This window comes from Ictalurus punctatus, chromosome 4 (genome assembly GCF_001660625.3).
Source record: "Ictalurus punctatus breed USDA103 chromosome 4, Coco_2.0, whole genome shotgun sequence".
Taxonomy (NCBI): Eukaryota; Metazoa; Chordata; class Actinopteri; order Siluriformes; family Ictaluridae; genus Ictalurus; species Ictalurus punctatus.
The window spans coordinates 13,748,845-13,772,019 of NC_071284.1; the positions used below are offsets into that span (position 1 = coordinate 13,748,845).

Consider the following 23,175-nt stretch of genomic DNA (forward strand, 5'->3'; position numbering starts at 1 on the left):
TCTTGTACATCAGTCTTACCGTCACTTACTATAAAGCCACACGAACAAATTCTCAGATTGAGAAGCTCTGTAGAAGCCACATCAGCATGAGACTAACAGGAAGTGTGTGGCTGTGTTGGTTTTCTGTAAATTGAGAGCATTAAAAACAAAGTATTGGAATTAAAATCAAAACTTTATTTGTTTGAACTGTAACAAAGGCTGTGTTCAGTAACTAAAAAACAAACCTGAAGAACTATAGGGAAAATGGTCAGGGTGTTTGCCCATCTTAGTCTATGTCCTGGACATACTGTTCTTTTTGTTTACAAAGGGGAATTCAATGGCTGAACAAAAGCAAATCAATCGGGCATGTGTTGCATTTTAACCCTGGTCAACTCATTAATTCTGGCTTAATCCAGTGGATTGTGCGTACAGATTTGATCACGTATTATACACAATCTATAGTCTTCAATTCTTATCAACAAATGATCAGTGCTCTCATTACAGGTGTCTGGTTGGGCTGCCCAACATTGGTTTCTCCATAACCATATAGAACCTCATATTCAATGTCAGGATCCATGAATGTCTAAACACTGTCCGTAATGTGAGCCTGAACCATTTGACACATCACAGCAAACTGTTCAAAATCTAATTCCGCTATATATGCGCTCTCAAACACCTAACCATCGGCGCATAAACACGCGTTCTTAAAACTAGGCCTAGATATTCTTAATAGATCAAATCAGACAAAATGGTGGACAGAATCTGAGGTGTGCACCTTTTATTTAGTAACAAATCATAGTGTTTTCAAAACTCCAAATCAAGTCCGTTCTACTCGAAGAACTGTTCCCTGCTTCTAAAAACTGGTCAAATGATACCATGATTTCCCAGCTGTCGGCCTTACAGAATGTGAATCCTTAAGACAAATTAACAAGTATATGAGCATTGTATATGAGAATGTGAAATGAACATCAAATTGACAATGCATTTGGCTCAGGCTCAGAAGTGGTTCACTGTAAGAGAAAATGAAACAAGGAAAGAAAAAAATGGGGGGGGGGGGGGGGGGGCACAAAAAACAAAACAAAAAAAACAGGAACTCGGTAGAGCATCAACAAAATTTAGCATGGGATCGACAGGAGAATGGATTTCCCCAAAACTTTTGGCAGCACAGTGGCCCCGGTTCCTGAAAAGGGTCACCGATGTGGTGAGGTCATGGGGAGGGGCAACTTCCTAATACTTCTTCCTGTAAGCCAGAACTCCATAGGCCACCAAAGCAGCAATGGCTACCAGTGCAGCACCACCATACAGAAGAACTGGAAGCTCAGAGGACACAGGCTCTGTTACAGGCTCTGTGTGTGCTGGAGCTGCAGGTGGCTCCTGAGCTGGAGTAGAGGCTGTGTGTACAGGCTGTAGCTCCTGTGGCAGTATTTCCTGTTCTGGAGCTGCCACAGAACGTAAAACAAGAGAAACCTGGGATGGAGCAGATGTCTCCTGTGCATTCTGTGGCTCCAGTGATGGTATTTCTTGTGCTGGAGCTGTATTGGCCTGTACAACCTCTGCTTGTGGCAGTATCTCATGCACTGGAGCTGCTTGGACAGCTTCAGGCTGTGGCTCAGATTTAGCTTCTGGTTCTTGAATTGTTCTTAGAATCTGTGGCTCCACAGGAGCTAGAACAGGTTCTGGCTGAGCTGACTGAGGCTCAGGTTTAGGATCAAGCACTTGGGGTGAAGCAGCAATAGGAAGGGAAGGATGAACAGAACATTCCAGCTCCACATCAACTGGAGCATCAGCAATGATAGTAAAGGATGAAGGAGCAAGGTATTCTGGCTCCACATCAACTGGAACTTCAGCAATGACGGTAGGGCATGAAGAAGTGAGGGACTTTGGATCTACATAAACTGGTGGAACAGCAGCAACTAAGATAGGAGGTGCCTCCAGGATGACAATCTGCTCCTCTAGGGACATCAGTGACTCTGGTGCTTCTGAAACCGGCTGTTGTGGACATGAAGCTTCTCTTCTAAGCTCCTCTCCGAGGGCCTCCAGCTCGCTTTCGGTGCCTAGGACACTGAGCATGCTCTCCTGCAGCTTTTCCTCTTCTACAGCTTCTCCCTCCTCCAGAAGCTCGGCCTCCTCACGCTCCACGTGCACAATGTCCGAGTTGGACGAGTTGTTCTCACTGTGCTCCTCAGCTGAGGCCACGCCCTCACCACTGTCCACACTCTTGGCATCCTCTGGTTCCATGGTGCCAACCTTAGCCCAGGATTCGTGGCCACTCAGTGATACGGGCAAACTCTCCGTGTGCCAGGAACTCAGGCCGCTGCTGTCTGCCACGCTGATGAGCAGTGACTCAGGTGGGCTCAGCTGCTCGCAGCCCTGCTCCCCCGACAGGATGTAGATATCGTTACTGTCTTCAGCTATGAGCACGCCTGGTTCCTCCACATCCTCCAGCCTAAACACTGCACTCTGCAAAATAAGATAAACACTAAACAAAAAGCATGCAGTAAAATCAATCAACCCTTTTCGAGAAAACTCACTATTTGGTATGATCTGGAAGCCGTTTTGACACTCACTTGATCAGAATGAATAAAGCCTCTCAAATGAATACCTCAGTGGAAAAACTTCAACTTTCATTTCATTTACTACAGACAGATATTCAAAAATAACCTGAATGACTGAAAAGCTTTTAAAAGCAACTTAGATTTACTGGGCTGCTGTTAAGGTTTGCTGCACCGAAACCAAGCAGCAAGGTTCTCATTTTCCAAGCAAGCTCTGCATGAGTTACTGAAATGCTCTCTTTTTTTAATAAACACCAAGACACTGTGCCAGATTGAAGAAGCTATGCTGTTGAGAATTCTTGCTAAGTAAATGCAAATGCATTTCCTCTCAGTGTGATTGCCTAGAGTCTTACAGTTCAGTGGTAGTGTGAAAAATACAGGAAGTCAAGCATCTAAATGGAGCCTACATCATATAAACCACAAGCTGATTCATATAGGGAGCACCTGTTAAGAATGAATGACTTGCACTGATGCACATCTCAAATCTACACAAAAATAAACAGCTTACTGTTTAGATGCAAGGTTAGTTACAGAACACATACCAATACAGAGGGCTTCGACAACATGTTTAGCTACAGCCAAATTTAATCATCATTGTTTGTGTTGTGTTATTTTCTGACAAAGGCAAAGCACAACCTTCTTGTTTTGCAAGTTAAGTGGAACAAGGTTTGGCCTGCCACTCTCAGAAAGGGGGAGATATTTGAGGTGCTACTGAAGGCACAATTGAGCTCGACTCTAAAGGAGAGTGAGGCATCTTTTTTTTTTTTCTTCCTCAGAGGACGTTGTTGGGCCAGCACGTCTCACAGATTTGTTATCTGCCATTCCAGTGGCTCACAGGGTTCGTGGAAATATGTATACGCCTTGTCTTCCTTGTATGATCATAATTTTTTTTTAATCTTAACTGGAACACCTTGAGGTTGTCTCAGAAGCCGGAATGCAAGCTTTAACTAGATTGTCTGGCACTGTTCAGCGCTAATCATGGCCACCTTCTTTTACAGGAAGAGGCTGTTTAACAGTGGGTTTTACCGATGTTCAACAGGGAATGTAGATGACGTGCAGATAAGGGATCAGTTTTTCATTGTGCAGCATTTCTGCAAATCCCTTCTGGATACCACCTGTGTAATATATTATATTAATTTCCTCTAAGCTCCAAAAAACGTGTCATTTCAGAGATTGTGTAGTTGAACCTGTCCTGTGCAGTAATGCAAGTCTGACAGAAATAAATGAATAATAAACTTGTCAGAAACTGCAGGTTCAACTGGTAGCAGACAATTACAATATTCAAATATTTAATCCACTAGTAACCATGTGACTAGTTTCACATGTAATCCTAAATCTCTCTCTTTCTCTCTCACGCATTCACACATGCGCACACTCCACAAAAAAGCTCCTACATTGTGTAACTGAGGGTTAGGTTAAACTCTCACAAACTCTACTGTGTATAATTAAGTCAGATTTCTCTGCATGTCTTTGTAATCTCAGATTGTGTCATTATAATTTTGTACAGACAGGCATGAGTCTATCGCTCTTTGTCCGATCCTTCTTATCAAGGTATTTTGACCTTAAAACATCGTCCCTGCTGCCACATGGCCATACCATTCTGTCATACCAAAGACCACAGACCCCAGCTGATTTGAAAAAAAACAACCTCCCATAAAATTTTATAGTCAAATCATATTCCCATCAGGGCCTGTCATAATCACAGGTGGACTAAATTCACGCTCAGCCTTTGGTCCTATTTTTAAGCTGCTTTGTATAAAATGGGGCTGTAATGGCTTGGTTATCAGGAACCTTTGAGATATGCCCTGCAGTCACAACTAATAATGTGCAATCCATTACAAAAAAAACAAACATTTTAAGCGAGAGGAAGACCAAAAAAAGTACCGGATCACAACCAAGTTGCAGGAGTTATCAAACAATAGTTCAATAGAGATCATCAAATTCCCCATGTTGTTGTGTTACATAAAATCTGAATAGGTGTGTGCGCTGGGTGGGGTGCCTTTTCCAAAATCCTCCACATGCCCCGGGGTGCAGAAGCCAAGATGAATATACCAGCATGCCCCCACAAGTGTTGAGCATTAAAAAGAAGAAGTGGAGTACACTTAAACAAGCTGACTGAACAAAATTGTACAACAACTATCCTAGCAGGCTTCCTAATCGGTTGTGTTCAAGATATAAACACATTCACAGTTCTACTAGTGCAGCAAAAAAACTTCAACTTTAATTTCATTTACTACAGACAGATATTCAAAAATAACCTGAATTTTATATATATATATATATATATATATATATATATATATATATATAAATAAATAAGAGAAAAGAACTGACCAATACTAGCGTCAATATCTATGTGCAATATAAGACTATATATTATCCTGCTTATATACACACACACACACACACACACACACACACACACACACACAACACTACAGGGCCACACTCACCATGTCAGTTATAGTATTTATTAGACTGCTTTTCTGATAGCTGTTTGCAGGGACAATGTAAGAGGGGAAGGTTAGGATAATATATAAATATATATATATATATATAATATAAATATAAAACAAACAAACAAACAAAAAACAACACATACCCTCTCAGTCATCAGATGACGACTGTACACAAGTACACTATGTGGCCAAAAGTATGTGGACACCTGACCATCACGTGTCATCATCATGTGGGCCCTTCCCCAAATTGTTTTCACAATGGTGGTGGCACACAATTGTGCTTTACGATTTCCCTTCATTGGAACTAAGGGGCCCAAAACTGTTTCAGCATGGCAACGCCTCTGTGCTCAAGGTTTGCCATGGCGGGTGTCGAAGAATTCAAATGGCCTGAGCCCTGACCTCAATCCCACTGAACACTAGAACTGGAACTTAAACTTCATGCCAAGCCTTCTTGACCTTACATACTATATGAGCAGTTAGCGTTTTCCTCTGCCCTGTGACAGCATGAGCAGCAGTTCGAAAAGATACAGTGACTGGCTTGAAATGTATCAGAAGAAACAAATATTAGTCTTTACCCACTCTAGTTTGGGAGAGGGAATTAAAAAATTACCAAACTGAAAAAGAAAGAAACCACTGGTGTACTAACATCCAGACATGGACCAGGTTGGCCAAGGAAAACAACAGCAGTTGATGACAGAAATTGTGAGAGCTGTGAAGAAAAAGCCAAAAACAACAGTCAGTAACATCACCAACAACCTCCCAGGGCAGGAGTGAAGGTACAACAGCACCTTCACCTCTTTTGAAGCACATCACTTTTTGAAGAAGCAGTCGAGAGCAGAAATTTAGAGGCCAAACCACAAGATGCAAACCTCTCATCAGCCATAAGAATCAGAAAGCCAGATTTTAATTCACAAAGAAATACAGAGATGAGCCACAAAAGTTCTGGAACCAAGATTAACCTCTACTAAAGTAATGGAAAGGCCAAAGTGTGGAGAAAATAAAGGATCTGCTCATGATCCACAATAAAGGAGCTCAACTGTCAAGCACAGTGGAGGTAGTGTCATCATCTTTACTGATAATGCAACTCATGATGGTAGCAGCAGAATGAATTCAGAAGTCTACAGAAACATTCTGTCTGCTAATTTACACAGAAATGCATCATGCAGCAAAACAATGACACATAACACACTGCCAACTCAACAAAGTACACCAGAAAGTGGTTTTAGAGTGGAAAAGTCAATCATCAAACCTTAACCACATTTAGCATGCGTTTCACCTCCTGAAGAAGAGATGGAATGGAGAAACCCCCCCAAAACAAACAACTGTGAAAGAAGCTGTGAAACAAACCTGATAAAGCACTGCAAAAGAAAGATGCAACAGATTGGTGATGTCAATGGGTTGCTGGTTTGATGCAGTTATTGCAAGCAAGGGATATGCAACCAACTATTATGATAAGACTGTCTGTTCCAGTAGTCCAGTGGGTGGTCTGACACCAAAGATGCCTTGTTCTAAGTTGTTTAACACATCATAGATTTAAATCTCAGGAAGTGAAAGCTGAAATTCTGATCTATCGTCCCCCGTATTTATCTTTTGACCTCAAAACCAAATGTCTTCAGTGTATTAAAATAAATAAATAAATGGATTTGGCCTTGCCACTCCAATACTTTCAGAGAGGTCTGTATATATGACAAATATACTTCAAGCTAAAGGCGTGCATGTTAAAATAACCTTGATCCATGACCCACTCTGAAGCCATATACAGATTTAGGGCCCCCCCATTTCCTAGACACACACAAAGTCATGAGATGACATTATCCTGTTCCTGACAATGAGCAAAGCACTTTTGTTTCTGGATTTCTTTTAGCTGAAAGACATCATAAGGTCACAAAGTTCTGCTTTAATTTAAAAAAAAAAGGTGTGGTTCTAAGCATGGAAGACTCCACAAGGGCTGCAAAAGGTAATCTAAGGTAATATGTCTCTGAATCTCTATTACCACTAAAATTCAAATGACATTACTAGGGACTTAAAATTTAAACAAAGGGAACCGAACCTGCAGGAGTTAAATATTTACAAAATGTTAGTGCCAGCAGTGATGGCAAACAGAAGCAGGATTAACCTTCTCTCCTCTCTAAAAGAAGTGACGCCCTGCAGTGGAACTAGGACATTGTCCCTGATGATGATTTTCTATGAGGATTTATCAGATTTATTTTTGGACTTCCCTATGACACTCTGTCTGTGTATGTGCGTGTAAGTGTGTGCACAGCACATGATTCCTGCTCTGCAGCTGCCACTGCTGTGACATGTTTGTTACATAAAGCAGTGGGCCAAGCGGTGTCCAGGATATTGTGTGCCAAGCCAACACGGCTTAAGCTCAGGCGCTCCCATCACCATCTCATTTATGCCCCGTGTTGGCTTTTGGATAACAGCCAGACACTGTTCAAGTCACCTGTTCAAAGCACACACCTTTAACTTTTGCTTTTCATTTCTCTTTGCACGAATGGGAGGGATTTGCATCAAGGTCATTTGTTTGTCGATCCCTAAAAATGGATCACGTCATGTCACATTACAGCTTTGCAGAGTGTGGGAGTCCTCACAGATCCCCAACACTGGGAATGTGTATGAATAGATTTTATTGAAAATATGAAAAGGATCACAAGCCTGAAAGTGCACCAAGACTGGGTCACACTGCCCAAGGTCACTCAGATTTGCAGGAGACATTTTGTGTCGTGTACCTACCCACACACCCTCTCTAGTAACACCCCCACCCTGAAAGCAAAAAAGGATTTTTTAAACTACAACTGAACCTCCCAACAAAAATGTCAACATCTTAGTTGTTGGTTTGCTTAGTAATTTTTCGACACATTCACACCATGAATGTGAATAAAACAGAACTAATAATGCACTTTACTGTCAATCTGTTTTCTGTAGTGATAAATATCTATAAAAAAAAAAATAAGTCAAATAATACACGTAATGTACAATCATGCACTAGATTAAATCTCCTAGATCAGATCTCATACACTTCAGCAAGTTGGTCATCTTTCTCATCTGTGCTGCCTCAAACTACACACATTGCAAACAGGAAAAAAAGAAAGAAAGACGTTTGCCTACCTGACACTGGCTGTTTTCTGAGACAGCGATATGCCAACGCAGACCAGAGACAATAAATAAAGGAAAACTAAATGGACACACTCAACACACGCTGCCTGCCAGAGCAATGGACAGCAGCTCTACAGAACTTCTTGTTCACCGCTTACTCCCTCCCCTAAACGCACAAACCCCTCCCGTCATGTTCATGTCATCTCTGAACTGGATTCCTCATGAAGGTCTGGCACTGGAGGAATGTGGATCTATTCAGAAATTCAATCTCAAAAGCCATTGCACTGATCCGTATCCTGTCTGCAGAAGCAGACACACACACACACACACACACACACACACACAGAGCAAAAGACTGATCTGTGCTCTGAGAAGTATGCCAACTCTCATAAAGTAACTACAAATTTATGATTTTATTGCACTTAAACTTAAGTCATAATCATTATCATGTGTGTGCAATCCAAAGGTGGCAGCAACCAATCATTTGTAAACGACCTTCCTAAATAGCAGTGTTGTTGAGAGCAGTGACCTTTGAAATGTTTTTAATGAACTGATAAGGAAAAAGGCAAACTGAAACATGTATGTAACAGATTCAGTCTCAGTGGCTATAATAAATCTCAACCTGGCTGTGAAACCAGAGAAGTAAATAATGGAGAAATCAGAAGAAGTTTGGGACTTTCAAGAGCAGAAGTTAGGGCAGGCAAGAGAGCAGGTTATAGCAATGCTTAACAGCTCAAATTCATTTTGAGACACTATTTATTCATACAGACTTCATGACTAAACACACAGGTATGCAATACATACCTTAAATCACACGAGAGTGCTGCTATGTTACTCTTATATGAAACGATATACAGAAGTGAAAGCCAAATTTGTAACATGAAATAGAATTCTCTTGCATGGTGTGTACATTTCAGATATGTGGCTCCCTCTTATGGTACACAAGCTGCATGATTTCTTATTCCTCTCACTATATGGTAAGGAGTTACGGTTAGAGCCGCACACTCTAAAGTTGCTGAATATTAGAATAAAACAAGATGCAATATGATCAGACTAAAATGTTATTGAAAGGAACAAATAAATAATTTTTTTCTAACATTAAGATACATATACACACACACATTATATATATATATATATATATTTTATAATTTTTTTTTTTTAAATAATAGACTTGTAACTCAAATTGTAAAATCATTAACATAACATTATACAGAAGTAGTACGTATTAAGCTAAATTCCAAATAAAAATACCTATTCACTACCTGTAGTAGCGCGTGTACTTATCATATTACCTATAATATAAATGCCTCTTACACACTAAACATAAAAACATGGCAGATAATTAGAGCTGAATGGAACACTGTTGGCTTGTGTGAGGACCGCCTGCTAGCACGTCTGTGTGTCTTTGCATGCTACGATAACGCATTATACCCGTCTCTGCGTTGTGATGCAAAGACACGTTAACGCAGAAGTACAAATCGAGCTTTAAATTATGTCTGTCTTTACAGATTTTCTTGAGCAAGGTTTAAGCCTCACAAGCAAGTAATAAAACATGGTGGGGCATGAAAATATTCGATGACAGGGTGAAGCGATGCAACCCGACACAACCTGGAATGCTGCTGCCACCCCAGAGTTGATTCTTTTCAGAACAAAAAACCCCACATGATCTTAAACAATATCAACTCTTATTTATGAAATTAAGAAAAGTAAAAGTAACATGCTGGGGGTTTGTCCATAAAACACAAACCCATTAGTGAAAGATCATGTCTAGATACCAGGTGGTGGGAGATTTACTGGTAGGCTATAAATGAGAAACCGGAGAAAACAGTGACAATTTTAATATTTTGTTTTAACTGCGGTTTGAGTGAAAAACCTACAAAGACACTTGATTTATTTGCCTTAATACACAACTCCCTACAAAACTGGTGCAAATGTAGGCATTGTTTTTAAACTCCTGTTTTTAGACATTTTTTGATTCGTTTTCATGCTTTTCTAGAGGTTTATTTAGTTCTCCAGATGCAACGCACAGAACCCAGAGGTATACTTTGGCATTAAGTGTTGAGTATAACTCGTTTAACGTCAATGGAACGTCATGTTTTCAACTGACACCCCCTGACTGACAACTGACACGCTCATTCATTCCATTCACACTCGCAATGAGGACTTCTTTTCGGTGTGCCGCTGATGGACTCTGATTTAACATATCCACAGTGAAAAACAAAAATGGGAGAGAGACAACACAGGCTGTGTTATACTGAACAGCCATTTTGTCTGTCTAGCATTTCAGCTGTGTAAACTAACTGAAATACACATCTGTATCTGTAGCAAACAAATAACATGGAGATTCTATTTGTGTGTGATTATGTTTAGGTGTTTAGTAACCAGTGATACAGGTTGGTGTTAAAAAATAAAAATAAAAAGCCACTGGAGTTGCTCTTTAACCATTTACTGCTCAACTCCATTTATACTGCTTCACTGGCAAGCTATTGCAGATACAATTTTATCTGAACCTGCCAGACAACATTTACATAAAACACTGTATTACATTTAATAAGAAATACATGACTGCCAGTTTGTCTATTGTTTGGCATCATCAGGCATCGTCAAAGCATTCCCATTCAAATAAATACATTCCAAAAGCCAATTCATTCCACATTAATTTCAGAAACACTTTTAGACTTGTATCTGATATGCATCACACAGAGCAGATATGCTTCAATTTTCACCAGCACTTGAGTCCACACTAGCGCTATGCAATATGTCTAGCCGGATTTAAAAATGCTTCAGAAGCACATAAGGTGCGCCTTTTACACTCTATTTGCACAAAAGAGGCATAAAATCTACAACGCCTCATTCAATTTTGACTGTGCCCACCCTCTGCGTTTTATTAACAACACTGTGTGCATGAATTTTAGCCTTATTAATAAGAATTCAGAACTTATGGAAAGTGTCCAGTGTTGATTAGAACCTATAAAGAGTTTAATAAAACCTGTATAAAGGAGATAAACTTCCTTCACATAGTTAAACACAGGAGAAAAAAAAAAATAACAACAACAAACAAACAAAAAAAAAAAACACTCACCCATCCACCCTGCTGGATGATGAAGTCTGCCTCTACCTCAACTAGGTACCGCTCACCCAGGGAAAGTAGAGAGGCCAGCGGGTGACCCTTACAATGCAGTGCTTGCAATAACACTAAAGGTACCAAAACCTAAAAAGAGGTAGAGAAGGCAAGAGAGAATGAAGGACACACATTTAATGTAATTTGGATCTAAGGAAATGGATGAATTTGGATGACAAGTAAAACCCTCTGTGCAAACGGTCTTCAGGCCCAGTAACAATGACTTGCTACTACAAGACTAACTTGTTATCACCTTGCTCCAGCCTCCTTCAGAATGGGAGGAAATCTCCTTCACTGTACTTTGGAAATCTTCATAGTCCAGCTGCCTGCAAAACACACACTCACTCAGTGCACTGTGTAACTTTTATTTTGATCGGTGTCTAATCTTAAGTTAAAATTCTAGATGGTATAAATGCACACAGTGTGTACTGGAACTATCGCAACACCCTTCCAGACTCACAAACTAACTAAACATAAAATAACCTTTTACAACTTTTATATATATATATATATATATATATATATAATCTGTGTTCAAATTTCAGGGTTTTTTCATGTAAAAAAAAAAAAAAAAAAAAAAAAAAAAAAAGAAAGAAACCAAGCTAAATAAATGTCAGATATTTTCCACCTTTAATGTGATATAGCAACCAAAATTCAAGTAAAAAGCAAATAGAAATGTTTTAGGGGGGAGAAAAAAGAAAAAGAGCCAAACACTGGGCATAGCCAATACAATAATTTAGAATGCCCTGAAAAAGAAAGAAACCATTGGTGCACTGACAACCAGATATGGAACAGGTTAGCCAAGGAAACAACAGCAGTTAATGACAAACAGTGTGAGACCTGTGAATAAAAAGCCAAAAACAACAGTCAATGACATCACCAACAACCTCCACAGGGCAGGGGTGAAGGTATCATAATCCACAGTTTGAGAGCAGAAATTTAGTGGCTATACCACTCATCACCAGTAAGAATCAGAAGGCCAAATTGGAATTCACAAAGAAATACCGAGATGAGACACAAAAATTCTGGAACCAAGATTAACCTCTACCAAATTTATGTAAAGGCCAAACTGTGGAGAAAGAGAGGATCTGCTCATGATCCAAAATATGTGCACGGTGGAAGTACTGTCATGGCTTGGGCTTGCATAGCTGCTTCTGGAACGGGCTCACTAATCTTTATTGATGACGTAACTCATGATGGTAGCAACAGAATGAATTCAGAAGTTTACAGAAACATTCTGTCTGCTCCAATCTAATTGGCAGGAACTTCATCATGCAGCAAGACAATACTCAACAAAGAACTTCCTGGGGGGGTGGGGGGTTAGTGAAAGGTTTTAGACTGGTTATTTAATCACCATACCTTAACCCAACTGAGCATGCGTTTCACCTCTTGAAGAAGAGTGTGAAGGAAGAAACCCCTCAAAACAAACACCAACTGAAAAGTTGATTTAAGTTGTCACCAACTTAAGTTGTCTTCAGTGTAGAGCAAAAACAAAAGAATTGGCTTTGCTGTTCCAATACTTTCAGAGTGAACTGTATCTTGGTTTCATTTTTTACATCTCAAAAAACCTGCAGTCTTAACAGGGGAGTGCAGAATGTTATATCCACTGTAATATAAAACAAAATACACTATATAGCCAAAAGTATGTGGACCATCAAGACAATGTGTGTTTGTTGAACATCCCATTGCAGTGGTCAGGGCTTTGTGCAAGCTGGTCAAGACTTCCAAACCAACCTTGCCATAAATGGACCTTTATGGACCTTGCTTTGTGCAAAGCAGCACTGTAATGCTGGAACAGGTTGGGGAACCTTAGCTGCAACTAATGTTAAAGCATGAAAGGACATTCTAGACAATTGTGTGCTTCCAACATTGTGGCAACAGTATAGGGATGATCCACATATGGATGTAATGGTTAGGTGTCTACATACTTTTGGCCATATAGTGTACGATCATGGCGAAAAGAACATGCACCTTCAAGTCTATGTTTTTATTTATCAGGGCCTAAATAAAAATTGTGTGCTCCTCACCAACTTCTACAAAACAAACAAATAACCTCAGGTGACAACAACAACAAAAAACAGCAGCAAGTGAAGTCAGTTCTCAAAGTTGATGTTTTGGAAGCAGGAAAAATGGGCAAGCATAAGGATCTGAGCGACTTTGACAAGGGCCCAATTGTGATGGCTAAACGACTCAGTCAGAGCATCTCCAAAATGACAGGTCTTGTGGGGTGTTGCTGGTATGCAGTGGTTAGTACCTACCAAAAAGTGGTCCAAGGAAGGACAACCGGTAAACCGGTGTCTGATAGAAAGGTGTCAAAACACGCAGCGTACTGCAACTTGCTGCATATGGGGCTTCATAGCAGCAGACCAGTCAGGGCGCCCATTCTGACCCCTGACCACCGACAAAAGCACCTACAACGGGCATGCGAGTATCAAAACTGGAACATAGAGCAATGGAAGAAGGTGGCCTGATCTGATGAATCATGTTTTCTTTTACGTCATGTGGACAGCTAGGTGTGTGTGGGTCACTTACCTGGGGAAGAGATGGCACCAGGATGTACTATGGGAAGAAGGCAAGCTGGCAGAGGAATTGTGATGCTCTGGGCAATGTTCTGCTAGGAAATCTTGGGTCCTGGCATTCATGTGGATGTTACTTTGACACATACCACCTACCTAAACATTTTTGCAAACCATGTACACTCCTTCATGGCAAATTTCCCAGATCTCAATCCGATCCAGCATCTTGGGATGTGCTAGACAAACAAGTCCGATCCATTTAGGCCCCACCTTACAACTTACAGTACTTAGCGGCTCTGCTACTAACATCTTGGGGCCAGATACCACAGCACACCTTCAGAGGTCTTGTTTAGTCCATGCCTCGACAAGTCAGAGCTGCACAAGGAGGAGGACCTACAAAATATTAGGCAGGTGGTTTTAATGTTATGGTTAATTCAACCTTTAATTCAGTAACATGTAGAATCATGTTCTTTACAACATCAGTTCAACAGCTTCAATTCATTGATATTTGACGCCATTCATTTATGCGCAGCTCTCTTAACATCCCAGCACAGAATCTGAATGGAGTTGAGGTCTGGACTTTGACTTGGCATTCCAACACCTTGAATTTTTTCTTCTTAGCCATTCAAATGTATATTTGCTGGTGTGCTTGGGATCATTGTTCAGTTGCATGACCCAATTTCGGCAAAGTTATACTTGTGCAGTCATGAACAAACGGTTATTGTACTTACAGAGGCCTGTAGGTCACATACCATAGCTCATGCTACAAGTTTTTCTTTATAAACACTGAGCATTAAATTGTCTGATTTTGGACTGAATTTGCTGGGATGACCACTTGTGAAGATCGGTCTTCAACTGTCTTGAAGGTTCTCCATTTGTAAACAATCCTTCTCACTGTAAAGTAGTGAATTTCAAATTGCCTGGAGATGGCCTTATAACCCTTCCCAGATTGATGAGCAGCAACAATTGATTCTTTGAAGACATGGCTGATGTCCGTTCTTCTTGCCATGATGCAGACACACACCAGAGTGTGCCTGAAAACTGCCAAAACTTCTGCCTTTATAGAGATAGTCACACTTCTTGATGATTAACTATTCATGTGCATTTCATTAGTAACACCTACCTGCGAATTACTCTCTTAATGACTGTGGAAATATGAAGGGTGTACTTATTTGTTCCCACCTTTGTTTCTGAATGTAGGTGTACTTTTTTCGGGAAAAAAAAATACTACATATTGAAATCTATAGTGTTTTTATTGTCACCTTGGGTTATTTGTTTGTTTGTAGAAGTTGGTGAGGACCACAATTGTTATTTAGAACCGGATAAATAAAAATATAGAACTGTATATATGCACGTTATATTGACATCTATGCCGTTCCATGGAAATCTAACAGACACTGACCCACTGAGAAGTGTCTGTGTGGCCACAGTCAGATGCGTGTCCAGCACTTGTGCGACACGGTCCCCCAGCATGGCCAGGCTGTCCTCTATAGTGTTCTCAGGATTAGCTGGACTGAACACTGGGGATGTGTGTCGATCAAAGCCTGTACTTGGAAAAGCTATTTAAAAAATAATAATAAAATAAAGATAGGCAGCTGACAGATTTCTGTATCAATCAGACTAGAATCAATATTTAACTAAGGCTAAACTCAAATATTTATCTTACAATCTCCAAAATAATGGCAAATCCTAGTTCAATAAAGTAATATAAAGTATTTACAGCAAAGATATCTAAACTATATCAGATATACACTGGTGCTTGTGAACCCTTTAGAATTTTCTATATTTCTGCATAAATATGACCAAAAACCATCATCAGATTTTCACACAGGTTCTAAAAATAGATAAAGAGAACCCAATTAAAGAAATTATCAAGAATATTATACTTGGTCATTTATTTATTGAGGTAAATTATTCCATATTACATATCTGTGGGTGGCAAAAGTATGTGGACCTTTGCTTTTAGTATCTGTCTAACCCGCTTGTGCAGCAATAACTGCAACTAAATGTTTCTGGTAACTGTTGATCAGTCCTGCACATTGGCTTGGAGGAATTTTTGACCATTCCTCAGTACAGAACAGCTTCAACTCTGGGATGTTGGGTGGGTTTCCTCACATGAACTGCTTGCTTCAGGTCCTTCCACAACATCTCTATTGAGTTAAGGTCAGGACTTTGACTTGGCCATTCCAAAACATTAACGTTATTCTTCTTTAACCATTCTGTGACAGAATGACTTCAGTTCACAGGCAGATGCCCTGACATTTTCCTTTATAATTCGCTAGTATAATTCAAAATTCAGTGTTCCATCAATGATGGCAAGCCTTCCTGGCCCAGATGCAACAAAACCGGCCCAAACCATGATACTACCATCACCATGTTTCACAGATGGAATATGGTTGTTATGCTGGAATGCAGTGTTTTCCTTTCTCCAAAAATAACACTTCTCATTTAAACCAAAAAATTCTATTTTGGTCTCATCCATCCACAAAACATTTTTCCAATAGCCTTCTGGCTTGTCCACGTGATCTTTAGCAAACTGCAGTTGGGCAGCAATGTTCTATTGGAGAGCAGTGGCTTTCTCCTTGCAACCCTGTCATACACACCATTGTTGTCCAGTGTTCTCCTGATGGTAGACTCATGAACATGAACGTTAGCCAATATGACAGAGGCCGTTAGGTCCTTAGAAGTTACCCTGGGTTCCTTTGTGATCTCACGTATGATTACACATCTTTCTCTTGGCGTGTTCTTTGTTGGGTGACCACTCCTGCGGAGGGTAACAATGGTCTTGAGTTTCCTCTATTTGTACGTAGTCTGACTGACTGTTCATTTATGTAGTCCAAACTCTTTAGAAATGGTTTTGTAACCTTTTCCAGCATGATGAGCATCAACAACTCTTTTTCTGAGGCCCTCAGAAACCTCATTTGTTCATGCCATGATACACCTCCACAAACACATGTTGTGAAGATCAAACTTTAATTGTTCTCTAAATAAAATATGGCACTCACTCACACCTAATCCTCATCCCATTGATTAAAACACCCGACTCTAATTTCACCTTCAAATTAACTGTTAATCCTAGAGATTCACATACTTCTGCCACTCACAGATATGTAATATTGGATAATTTTACTCAAGAAATAAATGATCGTGTGTGTGTGTGTGTGTGTGTGTGTGTATATATATATATATATATATATATATATATAATAAATGTGTCTCATTTGTTTAATTGGGTTCTTTTTATATACATTTAGGTCTTGGGCATGAAAATATGATGATTCTTTAGGGTATATTTATGAAAATATATATATATATATATATATATATATATATATATATATATATAATAAATGTGTCTCATTTGTTTAATTGGGTTCTTTTTATATACATTTAGGTCTTGGGCATGAAAATATGATGATTCTTTAGGGTATATTTATGAAAATATATATATATATATATATATATATATATATATATATATATATATATATATATATATATATATATATATATATATATATATATATATATATATATATATATATATATATATATAGAAAATTCTAAAGGGTTCACAAACTTTCAAGCACCACTTATTTGGTGTAATGAAGTACGTGTTCGTGTGTCTTACAGACAGTGATTTCTTCTTCTAGCTGCTTTAGCTGTTCCTCAATCTGTTCCTTCATCCTGCTGGTCCTGTCCACAGCTGTTTCTTGTGCAGCCTCTTCAGATGCCCCTAATCAAAATATTTTTTATTTATTTTCTTTTTACACTATATTGTCTGGTCACACACATTCATTATGTAATAAACAAAAACTGGACAGCGAAATGCTGCTGGCTTCGCCTCCAAGTTGACACCAAGGGATAGTCCCTTGAAAGAAGACTTTAACCAAAAGATCTTTAACTTCTGTTTCATTACTGCAACTTTTATTATATATAAGAAGGCTTGATAGTGCAACCTAACAGGTGAAAGTTCAGCAGTTCTAAATGTAAGGGGAAACAGCCCATGTAAAAGGGTGTGTGCACTTATGCAAGCTGGGTATTGGAAGTTTTTTGTGAAAAAGCCCCAATTCATTGATTTGTGAACATACTTTAACAGATATTCTCTAAAAATGTGAACTGTACTTGGTCCCAGGTATGGCTATAACTGTAACAGAACAAATTCTACTTTAAAAATGAGGGGACATGTAATAGAAAACTGTCTAATGAGCCAGAGGTATTTGCTCAGTGGCAATGCCGAGATGGTTCTTAGTGGAGTTTTTCTAAGCTCAGCCACACTGTGAGCCAGTGGTGTGCAAGTAATTCAGCAGCGACTAAACTAGCATTAGACTGGGTCTAGCGGATAGCAGGGATCAGGAGCTTATTGCTATGTGTTTGAAGCTCACTGAAAGAAAACAGGAGCAAAGCAAATCACATTGCAGTCCTATTCTACACGCTGATATGCCTGAGTAATCATGCCATCCCTATTCATTCACTATGATTAATATAGTCTAAGAAGTAAACGCATCGTCTATTATCTTATTTAAAGTAGAGTCAACTGATCAAATGTTTGTTTCTGGAACGTCCTTTCATTAGTGTTCCACAAAAATGTTGCCGAGGCAGAGCAGATGTTCCCTGCTTGATCTCTTTCTTCCTTTCCAGTTATCTTAGTATTCATGTCTGGGTCACAGAACCTCAAATATTTTCAGCTGTTGTTAAATCGTCTCAGTCGTTCCACCCATTTTAACTATAATATACAAATGACCTAGAGGAGTCTATGGCAGTCTGTGTAGAACAACTAAAAATAAATTGCCCTCATTAGATTAGTTAGTAAATTGTGAGAACTCACAAATCATAACTATCAAAAAAAAAATCTAAATCAATCAACAACAAAAAAATACAAATTATGAAATACAATACTGAGCAACATTATGCTAATTGTAAAGTGCTCAATTATTATGTGTAAATGTTTTATTTGCAATTACAGTAAGGTTACCAGAAAGTACACTACCGTTAGCATGGTGCTCTCTCATTATTCATTTTTGATGGTAGAACTGTACCTGATGGTAAAATGTTAAAAAGAAAATACTCTGCAATAAGACATTTGTAAATCTGTATTAATATTCATAGTTACTGGCTGAACAGTGAAACAAAACCTTTTCCTGTTGGATCAACAGTGGCACTGTTCAACTGCTCCTACCAACACTCCTTGAAAATGCCATCAGTAACAAATTATCATCCCACTGCAATTTCAGAACTTTGAAACATTTTGGTGTAATACACACTAAATGAATCTCACAGCTCAACAGTGATGTATCAAATGTCTGTATGTTATGCAGCTTCCACAAATCCAGACCAACAAGAAGGCCTTGCCAGTGACACATATGAACAATTCCACCATCACATAGAAATAAAATAATCTGTGTGGCTGGTATGACTGTCTGAAATCCTAGTTCGATCCAATTAAAAGTACCGTAGGATTTGTAATGTTGGAGGTCTTACTGAATATTGGATATATTTTATATATGAAATATTGAATATCTGTCAAAAGAAAACAGATAAAAACCCCTTTCCCCAACACCATCCTGGTTTGTTTTGTTGCAGCAAAATGGAAGAATGAAGAAATGCATGTATATAAAGACAATGACTGATGGGAATAAATGGAAAATAAGAATGTTAATGCATAATTTTTTTCCGATTTGACAATTGTTGGCTAGTAGAGAAGGCTTTGCGGCTCCGAGACCTCACCGGTGCTTAAATCTAGTTTTTGAAAGTGTGTGAATTAGACTTCTCTCTTGACCCCCTTCTCCAGAAATATTTATCATTTACACATAGTGAAAAGAATAATATAAGCAGTGCAAGTCTTGGTAGAGCACGCCTGTGACAATCCACACTTCTATAACTTCTACAGACTTGTACATGACAGCTGAAGTGAGGGAGGAAATAACATGAAATATAGCACCATACATGTGCATTGCCCCTGAACTGACCTTTAACACATCAGTTAGGAACCACTGAAATAGCAGTTAATGCATAATACACTTCTGAACTAGCACTAAAATCTCACTGACATAACATCATGGATTTAACAGTTCAGGCTCTGTAACCTTGCCCGAGTTAAAGAATTGGTTTGCTTTATTTTTCACATGACGGCTCATTGCATGAAAGACATCCAAAAATGCATTGCTTGTCATTCTTTACCTTTCTCAGGCCTGGACCGTGGTCGTGGGGGCAGGCCGAGGTAGCACAGGAGGACGTATCTGGTCTCATAGTGGAAACCTTCAGGCACATTGCTGGTGGAGCCAGAGGCAGCCATTGAAGAGAAATGTTATACTCACAGGGTACATACACTACTAAATTCTGTGGGGAAAAACACACATATACACTCTCAGAAAGGATATGTTTATATCCTACACACTTTTTGTGTTATTACCATTTCAATGTGTTAAATTATCCAATACATGTGTTAAACAAAGAAAAACATTTCACACGAGTGACCAACACAACACGTGTTAAATTATTGTCCAATCATGTTGCGGACTGCGCTGCCGACATCATCATCCAACTCTAAACTCACCTCAAAGTGAATGTTTGTTGCTTTGAGCTTTTGACTGTGACGGCGGAGTCAGAGTCCTGAGGCGAGGAAACCAAATGACCACAGGTAAGTTAGCATTCATCACTATTTAGCGTTAATGCTGCTGAACATGCCTGGCCGAGTTTGTGATATTTAGGCAGGGAGCTCTTGAAAACGCATTCACTGGAAAACAGTAACTCAGAGTGATAATTAACTTTACCTATCGCAACGGCTTCAAAAGTTAATAATATGTACTGCATGAATATCAGTGTTGGCATTACACTACTAGTGTCATGTGTTTATGTTGGCTATGAAATATGGACTGAGGTTATTCGATAATTCTCTGGGTCAGCATCTTATCTGAGGCTCTGAGTTAGGGTTAGCTAGCTGTATGCTGTCACCAATCATAGCAGGGATGAGTGATGCTAACCTAGATGCTCACCTGAGTTGATAACATTACATTAGCATAAAGCTTGCGGTAATGTTAGATATTCTGTGGGCAGCTGTGGCTCAGGTGGTAGAGTGGGTTGTCCACTAATCGTAGGGTTGGCGGTTTGAGTCCTGGCCCACATGACTCCATATGCCAAAGTGTCCTTGGGCAAGACACTGAACCCCAAGTTGTTCCCTATGGCAAGTTAGCGCCTTGCGTGGCAGCTGTGCTACCATTGGTGTGTGTGTGTGAATGGGACACAGTGTAAAGCGCTTTGGATAAAAGCGCTATACAAGTGCGCCATTTACCATTGCCTTTTTGAGAGTTAATGATAATGTAGCATTACAGCTATTCACCATGACGTAATACAGAGGGTGGGTTAAAGTTAACTACATTTAGCAAGTGTTTTGGACAACACAAGCTGTAGTAAGTATCATTAGGAGGATGGGTTAGGGCCATGTTTCTTCATGAATTCGGTGAATATTAATGCTGGTTGACAGGTGCAGACAGTCAGTGGCTAACGGAACTTAACCAGCTCAGTAACGTCAAGGACAAAAGTTCTTCACAAGGTTAATGTGTCAAAAAGAGAGGTTGGAGTTTACAGTAGGTTGTAATGCTTTCTAATATCTCTGTAATGTTGGTTGACTTAATTAGCTTGTGCAAATAAATTAGCGTTTTGGTGCTAAAAGCAGGAAAATAAATATTCGCAAGCTAGTTAGATTTTCCTGGTGAGTATACAGCACTATTTTGTTCATTAGGAGAGTGGAGGTCACATTTCCAAAATTACACAATTTGGGATTCTGTAACGCAATTTCTCAGTTGATATCCAAAGGCATTTGTCCATATTTTATAGCCAACAACTAACCAACACTCTTTTTGCTCTTTTACAGCTTTTCAAATGGCAGGGAGATTTGTAAGAAGATGCATCAAGTCCAATTCTTACATCGGTCAAATGTTTTAATGATTTTAATAAATGTCACCTGGATTTCATGCATGTGTTTGTTAATTTTGTGCGCATTTTAGCATACAAACAAATGGCATTTTAGGATAATTGTATGGAAAATAAAAAGTATAAACAACACATCTGTTATTTTTGAACACATCTTTGTGTGGAAATGTACTAACACACTGACTGTGTTGAAAGCAACACAACACGTGTTGTCCTTAATTAGACACAGAGGTGTGTTAAAAATGAACACATGGTGTGTTATTTTTTAACACATCTGTTCGAATAAGTGTAGAGGAGGTGATGAATTTATAAATTACACCTTGTGAACTACTCATACAGCAACTCATAACAAATCGAGGGGAATGAATATGTAAAGAATAACTTGCAAAATCTTTTTTTTTTTTTTTGTGGAATTATGAAAGTAGTCATGTGAATGTTATACCTATTCCCACGACAAAAGACTACACCTTCAATAAGCTTTCATTAATTCAGTGTCCATACAAACATGAGAGAAACTTAAGTCAAAATTTAAAAAATAAAAAAAATAAAATAAAAAAATATTCAAGCACGAGCAACTTGTTTATCTTAAACAAAGAAACATACAGGAGGTTTTTGGTTTTGTTTTGTTTTGAACACTGTACTGTACATCGCCCCAAACATATCATTCAGACCCTCACATATCATTCATTAGAACATTGTGTACAAGGGCGCGCGCACTGATCTTCTCCCACAGTTCACTCATCCCACCTTAGCATGCCTCAACACAGCTAGCTAACTACTCAGTACCAGACACATCTTCATGCACCGAGACAGTAATGATAATAAAGTGGTGAAAAGAAATGGGCTTACCTTACAGTCACACACAATCCCGTGTTGTGGAAAACCTGCACCGTGCCCTGTCTGCTTGTGAAGTACTCCAGTGCTAGTTGGCTACGTACAGTAGTTAGCCGCTAACTTGCTGGCTGCTGTGTTATGCGTGTTCCTCAACCTGCCCCCTGTTCCGTCCCCTAATTATGTCGTGCTTCATACACACACACTGTCGACACGAGAACCGCTATTTCCCAGACAACACTCACCGCTAGTCTAAATGGTGTTAAACAGTACACCTATAAGATTCAGACTGAGCCAAGGTCTTGTGCAGGGCTGAAAATCCGGCTCTTTTACTTCGCTTACAAACCTGTTGATTGGCGATATCCTCACAAGTGTTTTTGTATTTGAAATAAACATGTAAAATTTCATGAACGCAGGTCATCTATAAAGAGTAGTTTTAATCTTTTGTTTCTACTGTAGTTGGTGGGCTTTATAAGGTAAAGGAAATTGGCTTGCATATCATAAGGACACATATACTGACAAACAACAAGGAAGCAAGCTTTTCAGGGACATGTATCCAGCCCGTGGTCAGGGCTCTGGGTTACTGGACAATCCAACCATCTTCTATACCGTTTATCCTTCAGGGACACAAGGAACCTGGTGCCTATCCGAGGAGCATTGAGCACAAGGCAGGGTACATCCTG

General features: G+C 39.3%; 1 protein-coding gene across 2 annotated transcripts; it reads right to left on the reverse strand.

The window, feature by feature from the left end:
* Positions 1 to 153: 153 nt before the first annotated feature.
* Positions 154 to 22,711, reverse strand: bcl2l13 (BCL2 like 13). Of its 2 annotated transcripts, XM_017466285.3 has the most exons (8): positions 22,511 to 22,711; positions 20,286 to 20,341; positions 19,910 to 20,068; positions 17,361 to 17,465; positions 15,132 to 15,288; positions 11,467 to 11,539; positions 11,175 to 11,303; positions 154 to 2,439 (listed from the first exon to the last, which is right to left on the reverse strand). In XM_017466285.3, exons 3-8 carry the CDS (start codon positions 20,022 to 20,024, stop codon positions 1,207 to 1,209), a joined length of 1,812 nt encoding a protein of 603 aa, XP_017321774.1. In that variant the 5' UTR covers positions 20,025 to 20,068; positions 20,286 to 20,341; positions 22,511 to 22,711; the 3' UTR covers positions 154 to 1,206. The 2 variants fall into 2 exon arrangements, with proteins under 2 accessions (XP_017321774.1, XP_017321775.1); XM_017466286.3 differs by lacking the exon at positions 20,286 to 20,341.
* Positions 22,712 to 23,175: the final 464 nt, after the last annotated feature.

Coding starts and splice junctions, on each gene's coding strand:
- bcl2l13 (XM_017466286.3), bottom strand. CDS start 20,024: ATGGCTGCCTCTGGCTCCACCAGCAATGTGCCTGAAGGTTTCCACTAT. Junction 15,289..17,360: donor AGAAGAAGAAATCACTGTCT/GTAAGACACACG, acceptor TTTTTTAAATAG/CTTTTCCAAGTACAGGCTTT. Junction 11,304..11,466: donor CTGAAGGAGGCTGGAGCAAG/GTGATAACAAGT, acceptor ACCTCTTTTTAG/GTTTTGGTACCTTTAGTGTT.